This window comes from Sesamum indicum, linkage group LG8 (genome assembly GCF_026168435.1).
Source record: "Sesamum indicum cultivar Baizhima isolate 11 linkage group LG8, ASM2616843v1, whole genome shotgun sequence".
NCBI lineage: Eukaryota > Viridiplantae > Streptophyta > Magnoliopsida > Lamiales > Pedaliaceae > Sesamum > Sesamum indicum.
This window is the reverse complement of record NC_142664.1, coordinates 24,426,552-24,445,916: the sequence shown is the minus strand read 5'-3', so window position 1 is coordinate 24,445,916 and position 19,365 is coordinate 24,426,552. Positions and strand designations below refer to the sequence as shown.

The window sequence follows — 19,365 nt, the reverse complement described above, 5'->3', positions numbered from 1 at the left end:
CTCCACTCTTAATAATGACCAGAGTTAAAATCACTCCCAAATGCCAACTTGTCATGTGAAAGTGACATTTAATTTTTCGATTAAATTATTCATTTCAAATATATAAAATAATAAAATTACAGAATTAAATTACAAAATCAATTCATGCAAAATAAAAGATACCAACCCTGATCAAAATTTCATTTTTCTCAAACTCAAGAAATAAAAATAAAATCTGTACAAATAAAGAGTCACGACAATTGCGAAGTTAGAAATCACAACGTAATAATTATTTATTAAAAATAAGTAGTGATTAAATATATAAAGAAAAACTAAAATTTATTTATAAGAATTAACACTATCAATTAGCACGTTTATTTTGTCGGTTTATTTATTCGAACATGTACTATTTTCAGTGGGTGTTTGAATTTTTCCGAGCTCTATCACATGATGATGGGTACGGTAATGCAATTACTGATAATAATGTTAATTTTTATTCATTGAATATTTTTCTTAATGTTATCTCCTACAGAGATCGTAGCCATGCCAGCAAAGAGACACCCATCCACTTTGAGCACATAATATCTTCTATTATAAATAATTTTCACGGCTCTTTTATGATATTTGGTGTAATGAAAATTCTCATTTGGATTTAATTTGATTAAATTTGGATTAATCATTACGTAAGTACAATGCACTTGTCGTGTGAATAGTGTACAATTCATAAAAAGTGATCAATCACATAGCAAATATTATACACTTGCTCTATGATTAATTTGGTTTGACCAAGCCTGGTCCCAACAATAACTTTTCATAATGGGAAATTATACATAAATTTTTTGTAGTTAGAAAAAAATTACATGTAGTAACCCTAATATTTTTTTCCTGCCTAACAAATAAATTTATCTGTTAGACAAAATTCATAAAATTTATTGATATTAACAAAATAATTGAATAAAAATCTGTAATTATTTTGATTAATTTACTACCGACTTATTACAGGTCAAATAAATATTTTCTGACCAAATTACCCTTATACATTCACACACGCTAATGCATATGAGAAGGTACATTTATTCCAAATTTTCTAATATGTAAATATTATATTGAATATAAAAGGTAATATCATTTAAGGATAAAATTTATTTATTTTATAAATTTATTATTATATTTTTATGTTTTGAAATATTTATAAACTTTATGAAATTAATAGATTTGTTAGCAGAAAAAATATACCAATATATTTTAGAAAATAATGTATTACTTTTAATGCTAATATTTGTATATTTGATATAATCATTTACATTAACATAATATATTAGTTGTTTAACAATATTTAATGTATTATAATATATTATCAATTTAATTTATAATTTTATATTGAAATATTTCTAAATATATAGATTATATTACATAATTAAGTTTATAAGTAAATGCAAATTAGTTGTAGCACAAGTGATGAAAGATTTAAATACTATTTTAGTTGACTAGGGTTCAAAACCCATAGGCAACAAAATTTTTCAATCACTCAAGTTCATATCATGTCATCAGTTTTGTTGCTTAAGTGGAAATTCGGAGGACATGTGGCAAATTCCGGTGAAAGCTCCCGAAAAATTGTGCAAAAACCCTAAATTAATGGACCAAATTTACTTATTTTTGTAAATTAATGATAAAAAACTGATAATGATAACATTTAATGGACCAAATGAATCGAGGACCAAATGAAGTGACCAATTTATTTTTCCCTTTTATTTAAAAAAGAAGCCGATGACATTTTTGAGAAATTTGATATTAATGAACTTTGTTAATTTTGAATAAAGTGTAGACTAGTATGAATTAAATGGTCAGCAATAGAGTTATATTGAGGGTAAATATAGATTTTTTTAATTTTTTTATTAACACCAGTAAATTCGGTGAATTATGACTAATGGAGGATTTATTTATTAGATGAAAGCAAATTTCAAGAGTGCTAGATGTAATTTTTTAAATTATAAAAAATTTATTTATAATTATACCAAACTTTAAAAAAAATGAGTGTAATTATCCCTAAATTTTATTCATAATAACACTCCATGAGTAGAATAGGTATTAAATTTGGTAGCTACAGAATACCCTCAAAAGTTTCATTTTATTAATTACCACGAGTAATTGGCTTGTTCAGCTGATCATGGGAACATCTTCCGACGTATAATCCGAGCATATTGCGCCCTCGTCTTGACCATGAACGCCAATGCCACCAAAGCCCCAGCAAAGCTGACAGCCGCCAATATGAAGAAAGACAACCTGAAACAATGAGCGCCATTGCAAGAACTACTCCCCACCTCCAAACTCTCTTCTCTGTCGTAGATATAACCAATCACTCTCACTGAAAGAACGTATGATCCCAATGGATTAGCCACCGCAATTGTGTTGTATATAGTCCCCATATGCTGCACTCCGAATATCTCACTTGTGATCGTCGGCATCAACGACCACTGCGACCCGAAACAGACGCCCACCAACAGTAATGCCAGGTACAAGTTCCCTCGGAAGCCCAACGCGATCATTACATGGCCTGCAGCCATTGTTGCAAGTGTGATGGTCATGAACAACGGCCTCGGCCACCCCTTCTTGTGCATGAAAATGTCGGACACGTATCCTGCCCCGAACCGCCCAAGAAAGTTCCATATGCTCCATAGGGACACCATTGTGCTTCTCTCTCTCGCGGTGTAGCCGAGGGACTCTCCGATTTGGCTGATGTTGTTGATTGTAGCTAGCCCGGAACCTAGTCCGCACAGCATCGCCATGAACAATAGCCAGAAGTTCAACGTACGCATTGCTTGTACGAGATTCAGATCTTCTCCGGCATCCTCAGAGGTTGTCTCCTTGTGCTGCTGCTGCTGCTGCTGCACTCCATTAGCACTAACATTAACATGATCTATGGTGGGATTCTCTGGTTTAATCGACTCGAGATCTTCCTTGATTAAAGGGGTCTTTAATGGGGACTGCATGGTTTGTAAGTGGTGTTGGTGGGCTTTGATAGCGATGTAGAGAGGAGAAGCGATGAGGAGGAGGAGAAGGGCGAGTGTGAGAGCACGAGCCCAATGAGGCAAAACGATGCTGTTGTTCAAGAAAATGAGGAACATAAGGTAGGCTGCGACGATGACGGAAATGAAGGAGAAGGCGTTTAGGTATCTCTTGTCTTGATAGCTGGACTGTGTCTGTGTAGTGTGCTGGATTCTGACGAAAAACATGAGGAGAAGGGTGAGCAGCGGCGGCACAACGGCCAGCATGAGAAGGAAGGTGGCCGGTTTTCCGGCGAAGAATGTTTGGTAGACTTGTATGATTATTGCTGCGCTCAGACCCAGAAACCCCTGCATCCATCCCAAGCTTCAATTATTCAATATATACGACTACCATTCTTTATATACATATAGTAGTTGTCATTACAAATAATTTAACAATATTTTTATGTTTTTTGACACAATTAATTTTAAAACTAATTAATATTTTTACTTCGATTATAATTAATAGATCCATTTATAATACTCCATGCATAATTGATAATTTATTTTAACAAATATTGAGAAAATTTATTTGAAACTTACAAATCATACTGTACCACTATATTAACAAATAATGCACTTATGAGCAACAACACAAATTTCATAGAAAATAGTGAAATTTGTTGCTAATTTAAGTTAGCGACAAATTAATTTAGCAAAATAAATATTTACTTGATAATTAATTCATCTTTTATTTATTTATTTTTTTTGCTAGAAGTTTTACTAACAAAAATATTTGTTAGTAAAATTTCGAGGTGAATTATTCAAGTTTGTTTTGCAAAAGCCAACTTCAAAGTTTTGCAATATTAAAAATTCTTTTCAATTATATATAGCCAAAAAAATATTTGGTTTACAATGCTATATGCATAGCTTTTTGTAGTGTACCAAAATTATACATTAATATTAATTCAATATACCAAACAATAAAAAAAATAAAGTTAATTCTAATATATTATGGGACTATTAATTAGTTTTGCTAAATAAAAAGATTAAGTTGGGATAAATTTGTTGTGACTAACATAAAATAAGGGAACCTAATTGCCTGCCACAAAATGTTCTTTTCGTGAGAATTTGCTCGACATTGTTTAACTTAATTATCGTAGCCCCACCGACATATCAATAAATCAAGCTTAAACTTCACTAGATTAAGTATTATAGTCTAAAGACCATCGCCATCCCATAAACTCACATGAGTGAGATTCGAATTCGCGACATTTAAGTAATCAAAAATTCAAGATCTAAGTATTTTAACCGACTGGAATTTGTAATAAATAAAAAATACACTCAGTTAAATTGATTACGTCCAGTTTTCTTGATCCGTTTCTTAACTTGTCCATATATTATTTGGAGAAAGAATACATAATATATATTCATAAATATCGAAAACAGATTTTTTTGTTTTGTCCGTAATTTTTAACAAACTAAGTTTATAGCAACCACACCTTCATAATTATATTTATCTGAAAATTAGAAAGGAAATAAATATTATATTATATATTATACCTTCATAATCCCAACCATAGTGCCGCTGTAGTCGGGGAAATTATGTACAGAAGTAACAACGTTGGCCGTATTAAAGAACGTCTGCGCGTGAGACGCCACGAACATGAACACGCACATCACCGCCACGTGCGGAGGCGCTATGGCTCCCGTAACCGCCAGCCACATGAAGAAGTACCCCACGAAGCACTGGATCGCCCCGGCGGCGTGCACAACCCAGGGCCCTTGATGACGGCGGTGGGAGACAGCGGAGTAGAGGAAGCCGGAGAGGACGCCGGCGTTTGCGCCGATGTCTTTGAAGACGGAGATGGAGTCGAGGGTGGATTGGTCGTAGCCTTGAGTGGATTTGAGGATGGGGGAGTAGATGGCGAAGGAGTAGGTGGCGCCTAAGCTGCACTGTATCCAAATGCTGGCCACCGCCGCCACCCATTTGCTGCCTCCCTCCATTGATTTCATCAACATCAATTATATATTCACAACCTGCTCCTCTGTGTGTGTGTGTGAATCAGCGTGGTATTTATATAGAGACAGCAGGAAAGATGTATGTATGGTCGTGAGACTCGGAGAAACGTAGTCCATGTTTATATTCACATCATATGTAGCATATCTTCAAACCAATCCTAACTAATATTTGGCATGTGGGAGTTTCTACTCGGGGGTGAAAAATGACAAGAATGACCTCCTCCCCGATCAAACCATTTCCTTTTCTTTTCTTTTCTTCATTTTCTCTAAACTAGTCATTATTGTTGCACGTGATTCTCGCAAACATGTAAAAAATTATATTGTGAGGTGAAATTTTTTTTTATAAAAAGACATAAAACGTAACAAAGTGAAGTAAAAACACACTGTGTTCGACTCGGCTCGAATCATTTACACCCCTATTCTAAAGCTTGCAGTAAATTCAGCCCAGCTGACTCAAGTCCAAGATCCATTGAGCGAGCAATTTTTTGCTCACATCACATTAAAAAAAAATTAAAGATTAAAAATAAACATACATCCATATTTACTAGACCTTAAAAAATTGAAAATTTTTGAAAAAGATTAAGGGTGAATAAAGTAAATAATGTATAGCGCAGATTAGCCCATAAAAATATTTAAAAAGTTTTAAAAATATATATATACATAGATAATATTTTAATTCAAGATATAAAAGATATTTTGGTCAGTTTATTATAAAAATTTGATGGTATTCCAACGGAGGCTAACATAATGAATTCATTGTTAGATGAAAGTTAAAATGAGGAAATATTTATAATTTTTTTAAATAATAATAAGTATTTGTAAACCTCATGAGAGGTAGATGTAATTTATCCTCCATTCATTATTGTTGTTATCTATCTATACCTTATTATTAAATAAGAGCACCAATTTGATATCTCACTTTTTACTAATATGCTAATTTACATATTTTTTTAATATTTAATTTATTTATTTATTTATTAACTTTCCATCCTTCCGTTCTTCTACACCCCAAACAACTCTTCTAAACCCCCAAATTGCCAATTCTTTCCGACTTCCACTAACTTCAATTTTTTATAACTTTTTTTGTTTTAATATTTTTTTCTTCAATTTAAATATATTTTTTAAAATATGAATTATATTTTAAATTTTTTATTTAATTATGCACACTTATTTAACTGTGCCAACACACATAGTACTATATGTTATGGGAGAGCACTTTTTTTATTTCTCTACTTTTTGTTAGTTTTTTAATATTAATTTAATTTTTTTATTTATTGATCTAACTTTCCACTCCCCCACAATCTTTTAATAATAATTTTTTTTAATTTTCGTACATCTTTATTGTATTGTATAATTGAAGAGGGCGGTTTTGGTTTCTCATAATTTTTTGGTCTGTTATTTTTATTTTAAAATTTATTTTTTATTTTGTTTTTTCACTTTTCATGTTCAAATAATTACTTCTCCCCTTTTAGTTATTTTACTTGTCTATATTCTTTATATATATATATATATATTCTCTTTATTCTATTCTACTCAATTACATTTTAATAATAAATTATTAATTTATAAAAATATTATTATATTTATGTTTTCAACTGATAGTAATAATTGTACGGCACAACATGTGTGTTTAATACGTCAAATGTGTCATACTGATCCTGATCCTGACATTTCTCCGCATCACACACCCCACGTGTCATAGGACTTCAAGAGGGAAATAATGGCATTCACAATGTCCTAATTGTGCAATATTACAATATTGGTCCCCACCGCCATTTCAATTTTTATCCTACATTTTATGAGATTTTATTTCTTACCCCAAATCTTGTTAAAATTGGCACCATTAGTCTAAAAATATAGAATACTTAGTTTTTTTTTTTTTTTTTTTCACTCTGCCTTTAAGAACTAACGACACAACCCATGTGATGTTCACATGATTAATAACTGGTCATTTTTGGAGAGGAAAATCACCAAATGCCTCATATACATTCAATAAAAAGGCGTACAAATAATTACAATAATAAAATCTTATTGAAAATTATTGTCTTTCAATCGTGTTGCTCAGAAGAATCTGGGGGATTTGGAGATATTTTTGAGAGAAATAGAAGATGATAGCTTCAAAATATATTTTCTATGCTCTTTTGGACTGACGACACAAACTTTAACGAGATCTGGTGCTAAAAATAAAATCTTACAAAATATAAGACTAAAATCGAAATAATTCAATATTATAGGACCAATATTGCAATTTGACAACCTCCATAACTCGGACGGGTCCCCACAAACGTGGATATTACAAGGGTATATCCACCTAATGGATGTAGCAATAATGGATGCTCAGAAAACATGTGGGAATTAGAAATTCATGAAATATAATATAAAAAAAAATAAATTGAATAAGTCCATGATGATAAAACTATATATAATGCCAAATTTTAAGTATATCCAAAATTGTTAGCAATAATACACGTGTTAAAATTGATATCTCATAATTAAAAATTCTGAGTTTCAGTAATATAGATTTTTGTAATATTTTTAACTTTTTTTATATATTTAATTAAATTTTTAATGTTTAAATGTAACCAACGAGAAAATAAACCGTAATAAATTTTAGGAAAAAAAAAATTGCGACACTTGCCTAATTAAGTGAAAACATTGGTGTTAAAAAGAATACGGGTAAATAACATTTTTTTTCATTCGAACTTTGCTATCAAATCTATTTTTGTGTTAACTTTAATTTTATAAAATTTGCACTTTGTCATATATGACCATCTTTTTTGTTAATTTTTCTGTCAAAAAACCATCACATGATGTACATATGTGAAAAAAAAATCACATTACAGTACCCCTAAGTATCACATGTGCACTGCATGGTGTTTTTTTCAACAAAAATACGGTTAAAAATAGTTATAAATGATAAAGCGCGAAATTTTGCAATTGAAATGGTAAGTTGACACAAAAAAAAAAAAAAAAAATTAGATGCAAAGAGTAAAATGATTGTAGTTCAAAAGGAAAAATATAATTAATCCAAATAATAATAATAATAAGTGAGAACATGGATCCTTTAAAATTTTTCTTAATTATTGTGGCCGAATTTAGAATTCACCTAATACACAATGATGTGGCTTGCGACTTGATTAGTGTCTTGTTGCGAGGTATTGTCCATTTTGATTTCGTATAAACCTCACGATTTTGTCATGAAAAAATGCTTCCCTTGGGAGATAAGGCATTTTGGGTGACTTAACTCCTCATTTACAACTAATGTAGAAAACTTGCCTACATCATCACATAAGTCATTTGAAATCCTGAATTTTAAGATGATAGTACTATTATAAAATGATATTGCATCTTGATTAATTTAATATTTATGCATTATGCTTATAAAATATATTTTAGAATATATAAATAAAATAAATTTTGCATATATGTAAGAAAATATAGTATGTACCATTTTATTCTATTATGCAAGACCTTATCTGCTCAAAGTTCATGGTTGTCTCTTTGCTGGCATGCCTGAGAGCCTCTCTACAGGAGAGGGTGAATGAGAAAATTTTCAATTAATAAAATTGACATTATTATCAATAATTGCATTATCCTACCCATGTGATGAATTGTGAGATATCAGTCCTTATAAGTTATTTTAAAAAAATAAGTACATTAAATATTTAACATAATCTAATTGATTCGTACCAAATTATCTTTTTAATATTTGTTATTTTCATAAGAGGTAAGTGAAAAATTTTACCCAAATAAAATTTGGTCGAACTAAATCAATTATAGAGCAAGTATGATCCATTTGTCATGTGATTGATCACCACACCAATCACACGACAAGTATATTGCACTCATAGATGTTGCACTCAATGTATATATCTATTACCACAATCATCATATTAATAAGGGAATTAAAAAAAGCTTGTCTTTAATTGGGCAACATGCATATGAGTTTATGTGCAACTATTTTTATTATAAATATATTATAATAGGAGCCAACATGTCTTATTTTAAATATATTTTTATAATAAAAAATAATTAAGTCACTATTTCTTCATATTAATTGATCGTAGTAATGTACAACTATATGGGGCCTGACATAATTGAATTTTTTGGTTTCTAGGAAAACGACATTATAACAAAAAAATAATATTTATGGAAATTTCAAAAATTTCATTACAAATATAATTAAGTGAAAATATTTTTCATTTTATCATTCTAATTAGTATTGCAAAAAATTTGTGTATGTTGGCATTATTGCTAATTATATATCTATCTATCTATCTATATATCTATATATATATATATATTTGTACTAACATTGCAAAATATATAATATCAAAGGGGCGTAAATAGATGGAGTCGATTGAATATATTATTACTCAAATTTATTTAAATTATCATTAAGATTTAAAATTATATCTATATTAATTTAATTAATACATTAAATTGAATTCAAATAAATTTTAATTTAATTTATTTTTGAGCCCTATCTATACATTTAATTGTCAGCATCAGAAATCGTATTACACACATGTCTTTAAACTTGTGGAAGTGAATGTTTGGATGATTATGAGGACATTGTGTCAAATATTGGTTTTTAAAAAGAAAAAGGGGTTTCATAGGTTCTATTTTGGTTGTCAGAGTTATGACACTAACAGGTAAAAAAGAATATTTATTTACAGGTATTTTTATTAGAAATATTTACTCTTATTTTCATTTCAATCATTATATTTTTATATACTTACATTCATATATATCAAATACGAGAAAATTAGGGCATTATGTTGTATAAAAAAGCCAAAAAAAAAAAAAAAATGATCCTTAGATTCAATGAACCTAGACATATAGTTTCTGAAATCATTCTTAGATTCATTGAACTTGGACGTATTTTAAGTGTTAATGGATCATTTCCAGCTACGTCCTCTCACCTAATTCTCTGTCCCATTAAATATGTAAATCCTAAATTTTATTGGAGAAATATTAATATAAATTTGTTAGGGAAAAAAAAAGGGGAGAGAGAGAGAGAGAGAAATATAAATTATGAAACAAAAAAATTATAATTTAATTAGATTATGTGCAAGTCACATGCAATTTTTCAACCAATTTGACAGAAAAAATATGCGAATTGCCAAAATTTTAAAATTACAAGACTAAGTCAAAAAAAAAAAATCAATTTATACAGAATCAAAAATATCACCCTCCATAAATTACAGGACTAAAATTATACTTTTTTCCCCTTACTGAATTCATCCATTGACTAATATATTTACATTTTTTATGGATTGGATAAAAAGAACGGGGTTGTTTGTAATCATTTTAAAATAAATATTTATCAACTTATAATTATTGAAAATAAATTTAAATAAGTATTTTTTATTTATAATTTCTATTTTTGAACTACTTAATTAAATTAATTTAAATCAAAATTTATAAAACAATCTCTACCAACTTCAATTTAATTATGTGTATATTAAGTTGTTTTTCCAAATATTCCAACTTTTCCACTCTTCAAAATACACTCAACTTTCACTTATTATAAAAGGGGACATAGGGGCATGTGCAGTAGTTGGGTTGTTATTATAAAAGGGGATTAATGACATCTATGTAGATATATATCATATACCAAGTCAATAATTATTAAAATATATATTAAAAATGTATGTATTGATATATATTTATTTATATTATTATAACAAAAAGAGGTGTTATAGAAACAAAATCACGATTTTAACATCACTGCACTATTTTTTGTTTTGATAAAAAAATGCCCTTCAACTATACTATTATGATAAAAAAAAATACAAATTTAATAATATTATAAATTTATAGAGTATTAAGTTTTATCCGTTCAGTATTTATACCCATAGGTATTTTAGGATCTAAATTCTAGCTATACTTAAAATACTTATTCCAATGGATATGGGTTAAAGTGTGAATCTAATATAATAAATTCGAGTTTAGGTATTAACTATTATGATGAGTTTTGATAGGGTTGATTTTGAATTGAACTCTTTCTAAGATATTTATGTTATGTCTTGTAAATTTACAATACCTGTATGCTTTGGGTAATCCAACAACAGACTGAAACAATATCAAAATTCAAGTAGTGAGCAAAAGTATTAGTTACGAATTTAACTACAAAATAATTACAGGATTAAAAAATATGAACAAATTAATTTACCAATTTTAAGTAAAAAGAATTACAATCTCTGAAGATGATTTTTGAAAATGAATCATTCTCTTGATTCTTCCCTCTGATTTTCAATATAAGGATTGAAAACTTGTTTTTGGTTGCATAATCTTCTTTGAAGTTGTAAGAGACCGGTATTAAGGTTTGAGGGTTTGACGCCAAGTAAAATGTAGCCAAACACCCTCTTTAGTCATCAACACTTTGGACAGTGTTGCCCCATCACTGGCAAGTTTCTTGGACGAAAAGAAGTAGGGTACATGCACGCAGCGCTAACCTGTTTCTGGGGTGTAAACTCCTATCGGAAAATTCACTTCTATTCACATAAACGGCATCACCAAGCCCACAATTACCTTTCTTGCATAATTAAGACACAACATACTTCGATAGCTCATGACTTTTTTTTTTTTTCCTTGCATCGTCTTTCCGGAATGACAACTGCAAAAATACATAAATGCAATGAATAAATAAACCCAAAAAGGTATGTCCGTGCACAAATCATCAAAGAGAGATCATTTTTGTACAGAATCACATATACCCTACCCATAGGGACACTTCTCTTGTACCTAGAACAATAGCCGGTATTAGATATAGTATGGAATCTAACTCAATATTACATTCTAACCTATCGACTGCAAGTCTGTGTTCTGAACACGTCTCACAATCTGTCAACGAGTTCCTAATCGTATTCGCGGCAAATATTCAATAGTGACACACATGTACTGCTAGTACTGTCTGCAGAAATCTAATCTCTTAGTTTAAGTCATCAACCGGCAACATACTATGTCGTAACGAATGCAAAAGCCTCCTTAGTACGACATGTTTGTAGAAGTTTCTTGTCTTTAACAACAACCCCAAGGCAACGAGGAAACCAGAGACAGTAACAGAGGCCATGATAATAAACGCTAGCATGAAACAGCGAGTTCCAATGCATGCCCCTCCATGCTCGGACGCTTCCTTGTCATAGATGTAGCCGACCACCCTGACAGAAAGAATATAAGATCCCACCGGACCTGCAATTGTGATAGTGTTGAATATTGTACCTAAATGCGCTTTTCCAAATATCTCAGAAGCAATAGTTGGCATTAATGACCACTGCGACCCATAACAAACACCAACCAAAATTGAACCGACGTACAGAGCACCAGGGAAACCGAAAGCGATCATGGAATGGCCGATGCTCATGGCTGCTAGAGTTATTACGATAAACAATGGCCTTGGACAACTTTTCACATGCAAGAAGTAATCAGAAATATAGCCGGCTCCAAAACGACCGAGGAAGTTCCAGATGCTCCATAGAGAAACCAAAGTGTTGATCTCTAAGGTAGTGTAACCAAGAGATTCACCTATCTGACTCATATTATTCACTGTGGCAAGTCCCGAGCCCATGGAACACATAGTCGTAAAGAACAAAAGCCAGAAACTAATGGTTCCCATTGCTTTTAGGAGATTTAGATCTTCTCTCAACTCCAAAGTGTCATCAGTCGTACCATTCAAGGCCTCGTGATATTCACCATGATCTTGTCCCATACTTGTACCCTCCTCAGCCGGCAGGTCTCTCTCGTCTGAAACTTGGTTGTGCTCGAGCAGGGATTTTAAGAGCCTGTACGACTTATCCCTCTGGGCTTGAATTGCAACGAAAATAGGGGATGTCAGCAACAACATGAGTAGAACAAATGTAATGACGCGAATGTACAATTTTAACTTGAGAATGTGTTGAATGATTATCATAGCTGTAAGATAGGCAGCCAGAATAATAGCCAGAAACGAGAAATGATTCAAGTGCCTCTTCTCGTCTTCTTCGTTCGTTTTAAAGACTCTTACAAACCCCATGAGCAGAAGTGAAGTAGTTGTGGGCAGCACTGCCAGTAGCAGTAGATATGAACTTGGTTTGTTCTTGAAAATTGTCTGATACACTTGAATCAATATGGCTCCACTCAAACCTAGAAAGCCCTATCGAAGTCATAGATTAAAGCAGATATAGAAGTCAAGAGAGAGGTAAGGTTAGGTTGCTGCTACAAATAGCAAAACTAACTCACAAGCATAATAAATTAGCAGTTCAAGGAACTCAAAAGTATCTGTCAAACCAAATAGAGATAACATTAGGATTTTGTCCACAGATGTCATATGGTAGATACAGCTCAAACATATTCCACACATTCTATTGAATTAGGTTAATCCTAAGTCTATAGTAAGACAAATGCAGTAAAGTCTAAGGTGTTGATGAAATACCAATATTACAGATCACTATGATATCAAGTTTCCAGCAAGCAGATGCATCACTCAACCAACACATTCCATGCAAAACAGAGTTTCAAGAATCATGAGTTAGTTTCAACCCACAATACATTGATCTCTCGCAGCTATTCCTCCTTCCATCTCATAGGCCATTAACGTTGTATGATATGTTTCGATATCTTATCATAAAATGCTTGAAAGCCCGTGATTTAGAGATGGCACAATAAAATCTTTGCAACAATCCCATATACAACATCCAGCCAAAGAAACTAGATATAATAATCAAGATTACCGGACCTTTTTTATATTTTGTTGAAAAAGACCATTTCTCCACTTAAATATGATTGAAGAATTCAACAGAATATTTTGAGTAGGTTATTATGGAAAAATATATACAATCAACCTAATAATCAAGTTTACTAGACTTGGAAGCATTTTCTAGATATGCACATCTTAAGAGACATGAGCCCCTGATAACTAACTAATCCACACAACTATATCCTTCCAACTAACCATTTAAATCGTCATTCAATCAAATAAAGTGAATATGGCCATCTTGTATATCCTATCGGACTCTCCTAACTAATCCATTTCTCCATAACAATATCATCACTAGGCATCGTTTTCTCAAACTTTAGCTTATAACACAAAGACATCAGACCAGAACAGTCACTTTGCCAAGAACTTAACATGGAACTTAGTACACATATACAATGCATACTGAAAGCACACAAATTAGCATATCTAACCATGAAACTGCACCCAACCCCCACAAGAAAATCAATCATAGCGTGTCATAATTCTTGGATAAGACAACTACATCAACCTACCACACATCCCCGAATAATTAGTAGCAATTATCACTCTAAAGAAAGCATTTTTTGAAATTTCCCAGTTTACCTTCATAATCCCAACAATAGTGCCACTGTAATTAGGAAAATTGTGCACCCCAGTGACCACATTAGCAGTATTAAAGAAAGTCATGGCATGGGCGGCCAGCAGCATGTAGAAGCACATCACCGCCGACGGGGGACGCGGCAGCGCCCCATTGACCGTCAGCCACATGAGAAAGTAACCAGAGAAGCACTGGAGCGCCCCAGCCAGGAGGACGAACCAGGGGCGACCGGGGGCGGCGGAGTAGAGGAGGCCGGAGAGGAGGCCAGCATTGGCGCCGAGGTCCTTGAAGACAGAGATGGTGTCGAGGGTGGATTGATCGTAGCCCTGAGTGGACTTCAAGATTGAGGAGTAAATGGTGAAGGTGTAGAGAGAGCCGCTGGTGCATTGAATCCATATGCTGGCGGCGGTGGCCACCCACCGGTTCTTGATCAGTGATTTTCGGCTGGGATTGTAATCTAAGTCCATGAATTGTTTGTGATTGTGGGGGTTTTGGGATTGTGAGGAATCAAGGATGAGTGGTGGAGTAGATCATCAAAGTGAGCGTGTTGTTCTGGAATCTAGGAGTTTGCGGTGGTGAGTTCTTGGAAGCCCACGTAGCGTCTGCCTTCATTCATTCGTCTTGACTTCATCCCTCCACCATCCAAGACTTTCATTTCATATGCATCAATTTCTTTTAAAAAATAAGAAAACGTCTAAAATTAAGTTTAAATTCTTTTCTTTTCATCGATGCTAGAAAAATAAAGTGAAATAAAATTCAATAAAAATGATTACATCCGGTAAAACTTCTCATTTGGTAAAGGGAAAATTAATAATTGATTTTTTATTCTTAACTGAAATAAGAAGTAATATGTTTATGTCTATAAATATGAAAACTATTGTCTTTTTAAATTTCATATGTTCGTTTTCAGTAAAACTTTAAACAAAACGAAATTAAATTCCAGAAAATGTTATCAAACACAATCGATAATTCTTTCTTACCAAGGTTTTTATACTTTGATCTTTTCCTATTTCAATCAGACCAACTGTAAATAATATGAATACTGAAAACTATACCATATCAACATTCCAAATCCAAGTTAATTCTGCAGAAAGTTGCCACTTTGTCTCTAAGCAAGTGAATTAAGTGGGAAAATGCAGAATTCCCTCTAAAAGGAAGCAAAAGAGTATTCATTCACCACCTCCCAAGTTTCTAATAACATACACTAATTGCTATACTATAGCATTCCAATGCCAAACAAGCTGACAAAATGGAGCGCTTCTGATGAAAATGCTGTGAAATGGAATAATAAAACAAGTACACAACCCCCATCTCCACCATAACCGTTTCCATCTTCTAACGCACAAATTTCAGGTACACTTAGTCCTGTCAAGTGACCGTAGCCATGCAGCTTAGTAATCCCGGGTTTGCTTCCCTGTGTGCCTCGCCAACTCCACCTACGCAGAGTTAAACATTCAAGTCCGATACATCAATACTGAAGAACTTTTCGGCTTTGTTGCAATTGAAAATATATTTTCAATGTATCTTGGAATTTCTCTACTCGTTCACACTATTTTTCTCGATTATCTTTAAGGGCAGAGCAAATGTATACCAAAGTGGACTTCATGTGCTTCACATAAGGACCAAACGAGCAGCAAAGATGTAAACAAACATAACAGGGTGAAGAGAAACTATAGCTTCTTGTAAGAAGAGAATCTCACAAAAATCAAAGAGCTAAAGACTCTAGAGTTTTAACTATTTACAGGGCAGAAGTATGCAGCCAGGACCTGTATTGTAAAGGCCTCAAAGAAGTTCCTAAACACCATAAGCTTTCATAAACATCAATTTGTGAACCAGTCACATAAGTAGGAGAACTAAAATGAATATCGTGAAACTTAACAGTTGTATGGCAAAGGTATAATATGCCATTTCAAAACTCAGAATCAGCAAAAACATCATTCTTATACAAAAAAGTGCTATTAGAACTATAAACAACATTTAACATCTTTGATCATTCGGCTTTTTTCTTACAAAAACAATATTCAGAAATTCCACGAAATATGCATGTATGATATAACAAACCCCGGCATGACTTTGAAGTTTACTGGAAGTTCTCAACTTCTACAGAATTCCAGACCATAAATAAGTTTGAAGCCTTGTTCAAATGTTACTTGCTGAAACACAGAGGGATATTTGGTTCTGGCATGGTTTTGCCTAATCTCAGAATCTTAACCAAATAACCAGTACATAAGTCAATATGAGCCATAATCCATGGTCTTTTGGTGCCTGGACTAGCTGTCCTTATCTGGGAGACTTTCAGTTAGATAATAATTAGACATCTAATAAGCTACTTTGCATAAAAGAGGGCTGGCGGGGGAAGGGGGCAAGACCCTCCTAACCCATGCTCCAACACTGGAAATGGAGATAATATAACTTTTGCCACAAATTTTCCCATTAAACCAAGGGGCAAACTCTTCACCATTTTCACCAACAAGCACCAATCTTTACTGCATGTCTCGTGTCTTTGAATGCGCAAGTAACTGAATTTTTTTTTTTTTTTTTGGCTTATTCATGGTTTTGAGCTTCATGTGGTTGTATCCATCTCTTCCACCAGTCATAATCATCAAGGACATTTTATATAAAATTATCATTTTGCACGTTGTCGCTAAAGAGTTAGACTAGTAAATCACAAACTTGTGCTTGCACATGATATCCATTGGTGTTGAGCTCACTAACCAACTAAGCTCAGTAGTTATACACAATAAACTAATTCCCAACAGAACTACACACTAAGAATCAAGTTATTTTTAACCCAATTAGTTGAAACAAATAGAATATGTTATTGTACAAGTTAATTATAGTTTAAATTGGCATAATATCAGATGGCCAAATAACGCATTCACCTATAAATCTAGACAAGACAAACAAATGGCAAAGTGGTTCCACTCACTTAGCAAGAAACAGTAGACTTCAAAAATTATAACCAGACAGAGCCTCCCCTCCCATTGTCCAGGATCTGGGTTCCACCCCTTCAACAACAGAGTTAAAGAACTTGCAACCACAGTATTACCTCAAATTCATTCTTCAGATGATCAAGTTCCTTGTCCAGATCATTGATAGCCTGATTATATGCCTGCATGGGCGAAGATTGGCTCGTTGTGTGGATCTGCATATTTGACCATCAAAATCAATCAAACTGAAACAATTTGACTTATCCAGTAACCATGATACCAGCAGCAAACTGACAGAAAACATTTTGAGGTTGAGAAAAAATATGATTATAAGGAAAAAGTAGTTTTAGATTCGCATCAGCTTTAAACATCTATACAAACATTTCTTGTAAGTAACTACGCACATCTAAGGCCAACAAAGACACAAAGATTTCACATTTTTTGACCAAAAAGCTAATAGCCAAAGTCGTGTGGAAGTACTATTAACAATAATCAAGCAGCAATCAACTAAATCGCCATTGAGAAGTTGTATGTACAAATGTAACAATAAAAGCTAGGAGAAACCTCAATGTTTTTAGGTACACATGCAAAAATAGTCAATATCAAATCCTGGGCTATCAGATTCTGGACACTCAGCTCTGTAGGTGCAACTTGAATTCCACTCACTTTCTGCTTTTGCTCAATCTTAATGCAAACGCTTAAACAGCATTAACTATTTTTGTCTCCAAAAACTACATCCCACTCCTTCTTTACGTTAATTTTGAAAGGTCTATGAAATGCTCTTGTCATCATACATCATAAGGTAAACCTTAATCTTAATTGCCCAAATTTAACCAGAGAAAAGCTCCTTATGTAATTATTGGCTCCATTAAGTCATAATACGACCAACACATTCCCTCAATTAACAACATAAGAAAATCAAGCAACAGAGAAATACAAAAAGATTAACACAAACCCTTAAAAGTATTTTGTACTGAAGAGGGTGAGGCAACTTGTAGCCAGCAAACAATACATTCTCATCCCTGTGCAATTGCCTGTTTTTAGTCCACAAAAAAAAAAAAAAAAAAACAAATTAGGGCTTTCAGGCAAAGCTAAATTGTCAAACTACAAAAACAAAAAACATCACGTACATGCGGAGGATGTTACCGATGGTGTGGTCTTCACGCTCTATCGTGAAAGACGCCGCATTGATGATCTTGGTGTCCCTCTCGTACGATACTCTGTTCAATTATTCAAATTTCCAACACCCAAAAAAAAGGAGAAAAACGAAACAGCGTCAGCAATGAATGCATATATATGTATAAATATCACTTATATGTAACTAGAGAGAGAGATTAGTACTTGGAGACACCCTCAGGGACGACAAATCGCTCGTAACGATCGGGGGCGTTCATCTTCTCCTTCTCCTTCTCACTGCTGTTTCTGATTTTCTGCTGCTGAGACTCGCGTTTAAGTGCGATCCGAGCGTTCGGACCAAACGACGTCGTGAGGACCTTGGTTGAAAGCCTATTTGGGCTTCTCGGGTTGTGCTGAGCTGGGCTGGGAACTAATAAGATTTTATCTCTTGTTTAGGCCTAGTCCAAATTTAATTTTAATATATTCTCAAACGTATGTATAAAATAATTTAAATGTTATTAGCCGATGTATAATAAAATAATTTTTTATATCTTAAAATATTATAAATACAAATAAAAAATATAAATAAATATTTTATATTTCATAAATTGATAAATTAAAAAATTAATTTAAAAATATTATCAGTACAATAAAAAATTGATATCATAATATTACAAATCGTAGTTCGTAAGTGAGAAAGATCAATTTTTTATGTTGGTATAAATAGTTCAAGTAGATTGAGAAAAGTAAATTGAAAATGGGTCAGTGAAACACATGAAGAAGTCCTAGAGAAGAAGACAAAAAAATATAATAATAGTTGAATTTATATATAGTTCATCTCATTATAATCTTTTTATATTTTAGTTCTCTTAAATGATTTATGTATATATACTTGTATAATTTAAATTTTATATAAATTATAATTTAATGATAATTAACTTAAGTCATGCTACACACTAGTAAATAAATTAATTAAAGTCTGAAAACGTGTAGGTCTTATCTCATGCTATGTGGAGG

General features: G+C 32.5%; 3 protein-coding genes across 3 annotated transcripts; all 3 read right to left on the bottom strand.

Annotated features, from left to right (window-relative positions):
* Positions 1-1,992: 1,992 nt before the first annotated feature.
* On the bottom strand, positions 1,993-5,112 carry LOC105168753 (protein NUCLEAR FUSION DEFECTIVE 4). The gene is made up of 2 exons (XM_011088895.3): positions 4,527-5,112; positions 1,993-3,332 (listed from the first exon to the last, which is right to left on the bottom strand). The coding sequence occupies exons 1-2, from the start codon at positions 4,983-4,985 to the stop codon at positions 2,145-2,147; spliced, it is 1,647 nt and encodes a 548-aa protein (XP_011087197.1). The 5' UTR covers positions 4,986-5,112; the 3' UTR covers positions 1,993-2,144.
* Positions 5,113-11,637: 6,525 nt separating this feature from the next.
* Positions 11,638-14,973, bottom strand: LOC105168751 (protein NUCLEAR FUSION DEFECTIVE 4). The gene is made up of 2 exons (XM_011088894.3): positions 14,308-14,973; positions 11,638-13,122 (listed from the first exon to the last, which is right to left on the bottom strand). The coding sequence occupies exons 1-2, from the start codon at positions 14,767-14,769 to the stop codon at positions 11,923-11,925; spliced, it is 1,662 nt and encodes a 553-aa protein (XP_011087196.1). The 5' UTR covers positions 14,770-14,973; the 3' UTR covers positions 11,638-11,922.
* A 360-nt stretch (positions 14,974-15,333) lies between these two features.
* Positions 15,334-18,733, bottom strand: NRPB11 (DNA-directed RNA polymerase, RBP11-like protein). Its single transcript, XM_011088893.3, has 5 exons — positions 18,574-18,733; positions 18,363-18,452; positions 18,188-18,266; positions 17,352-17,447; positions 15,334-15,738 (listed from the first exon to the last, which is right to left on the bottom strand). Exons 1-5 carry the CDS (start codon positions 18,624-18,626, stop codon positions 15,694-15,696), a joined length of 363 nt encoding a protein of 120 aa, XP_011087195.1. The 5' UTR covers positions 18,627-18,733; the 3' UTR covers positions 15,334-15,693.
* Positions 18,734-19,365: the final 632 nt, after the last annotated feature.

What these genes read in the sequence shown, in the direction of transcription:
- NRPB11 (XM_011088893.3), bottom strand. Translation starts at nt 18,626, where the DNA reads ATGAACGCCCCCGATCGTTACGAGCGATTTGTCGTCCCTGAGGGTGTC. An exon ending in ATCGGTAACATCCTCCGCAT is followed by an intron (nt 18,267 to 18,362) that starts GTACGTGATGTT and finishes GACTAAAAACAG; the next exon opens with GCAATTGCACAGGGATGAGA. An exon ending in ATCTGAAGAATGAATTTGAG is followed by an intron (nt 15,739 to 17,351) that starts GTAATACTGTGG and finishes AACTCTGCGTAG; the next exon opens with GTGGAGTTGGCGAGGCACAC.
- LOC105168751 (XM_011088894.3), bottom strand. Translation starts at nt 14,769, where the DNA reads ATGGACTTAGATTACAATCCCAGCCGAAAATCACTGATCAAGAACCGG. An exon ending in CTATTGTTGGGATTATGAAG is followed by an intron (nt 13,123 to 14,307) that starts GTAAACTGGGAA and finishes TGACTTCGATAG; the next exon opens with GGCTTTCTAGGTTTGAGTGG.
- LOC105168753 (XM_011088895.3), bottom strand. Translation starts at nt 4,985, where the DNA reads ATGTTGATGAAATCAATGGAGGGAGGCAGCAAATGGGTGGCGGCGGTG. An exon ending in CTATGGTTGGGATTATGAAG is followed by an intron (nt 3,333 to 4,526) that starts GTATAATATATA and finishes GGATGGATGCAG; the next exon opens with GGGTTTCTGGGTCTGAGCGC.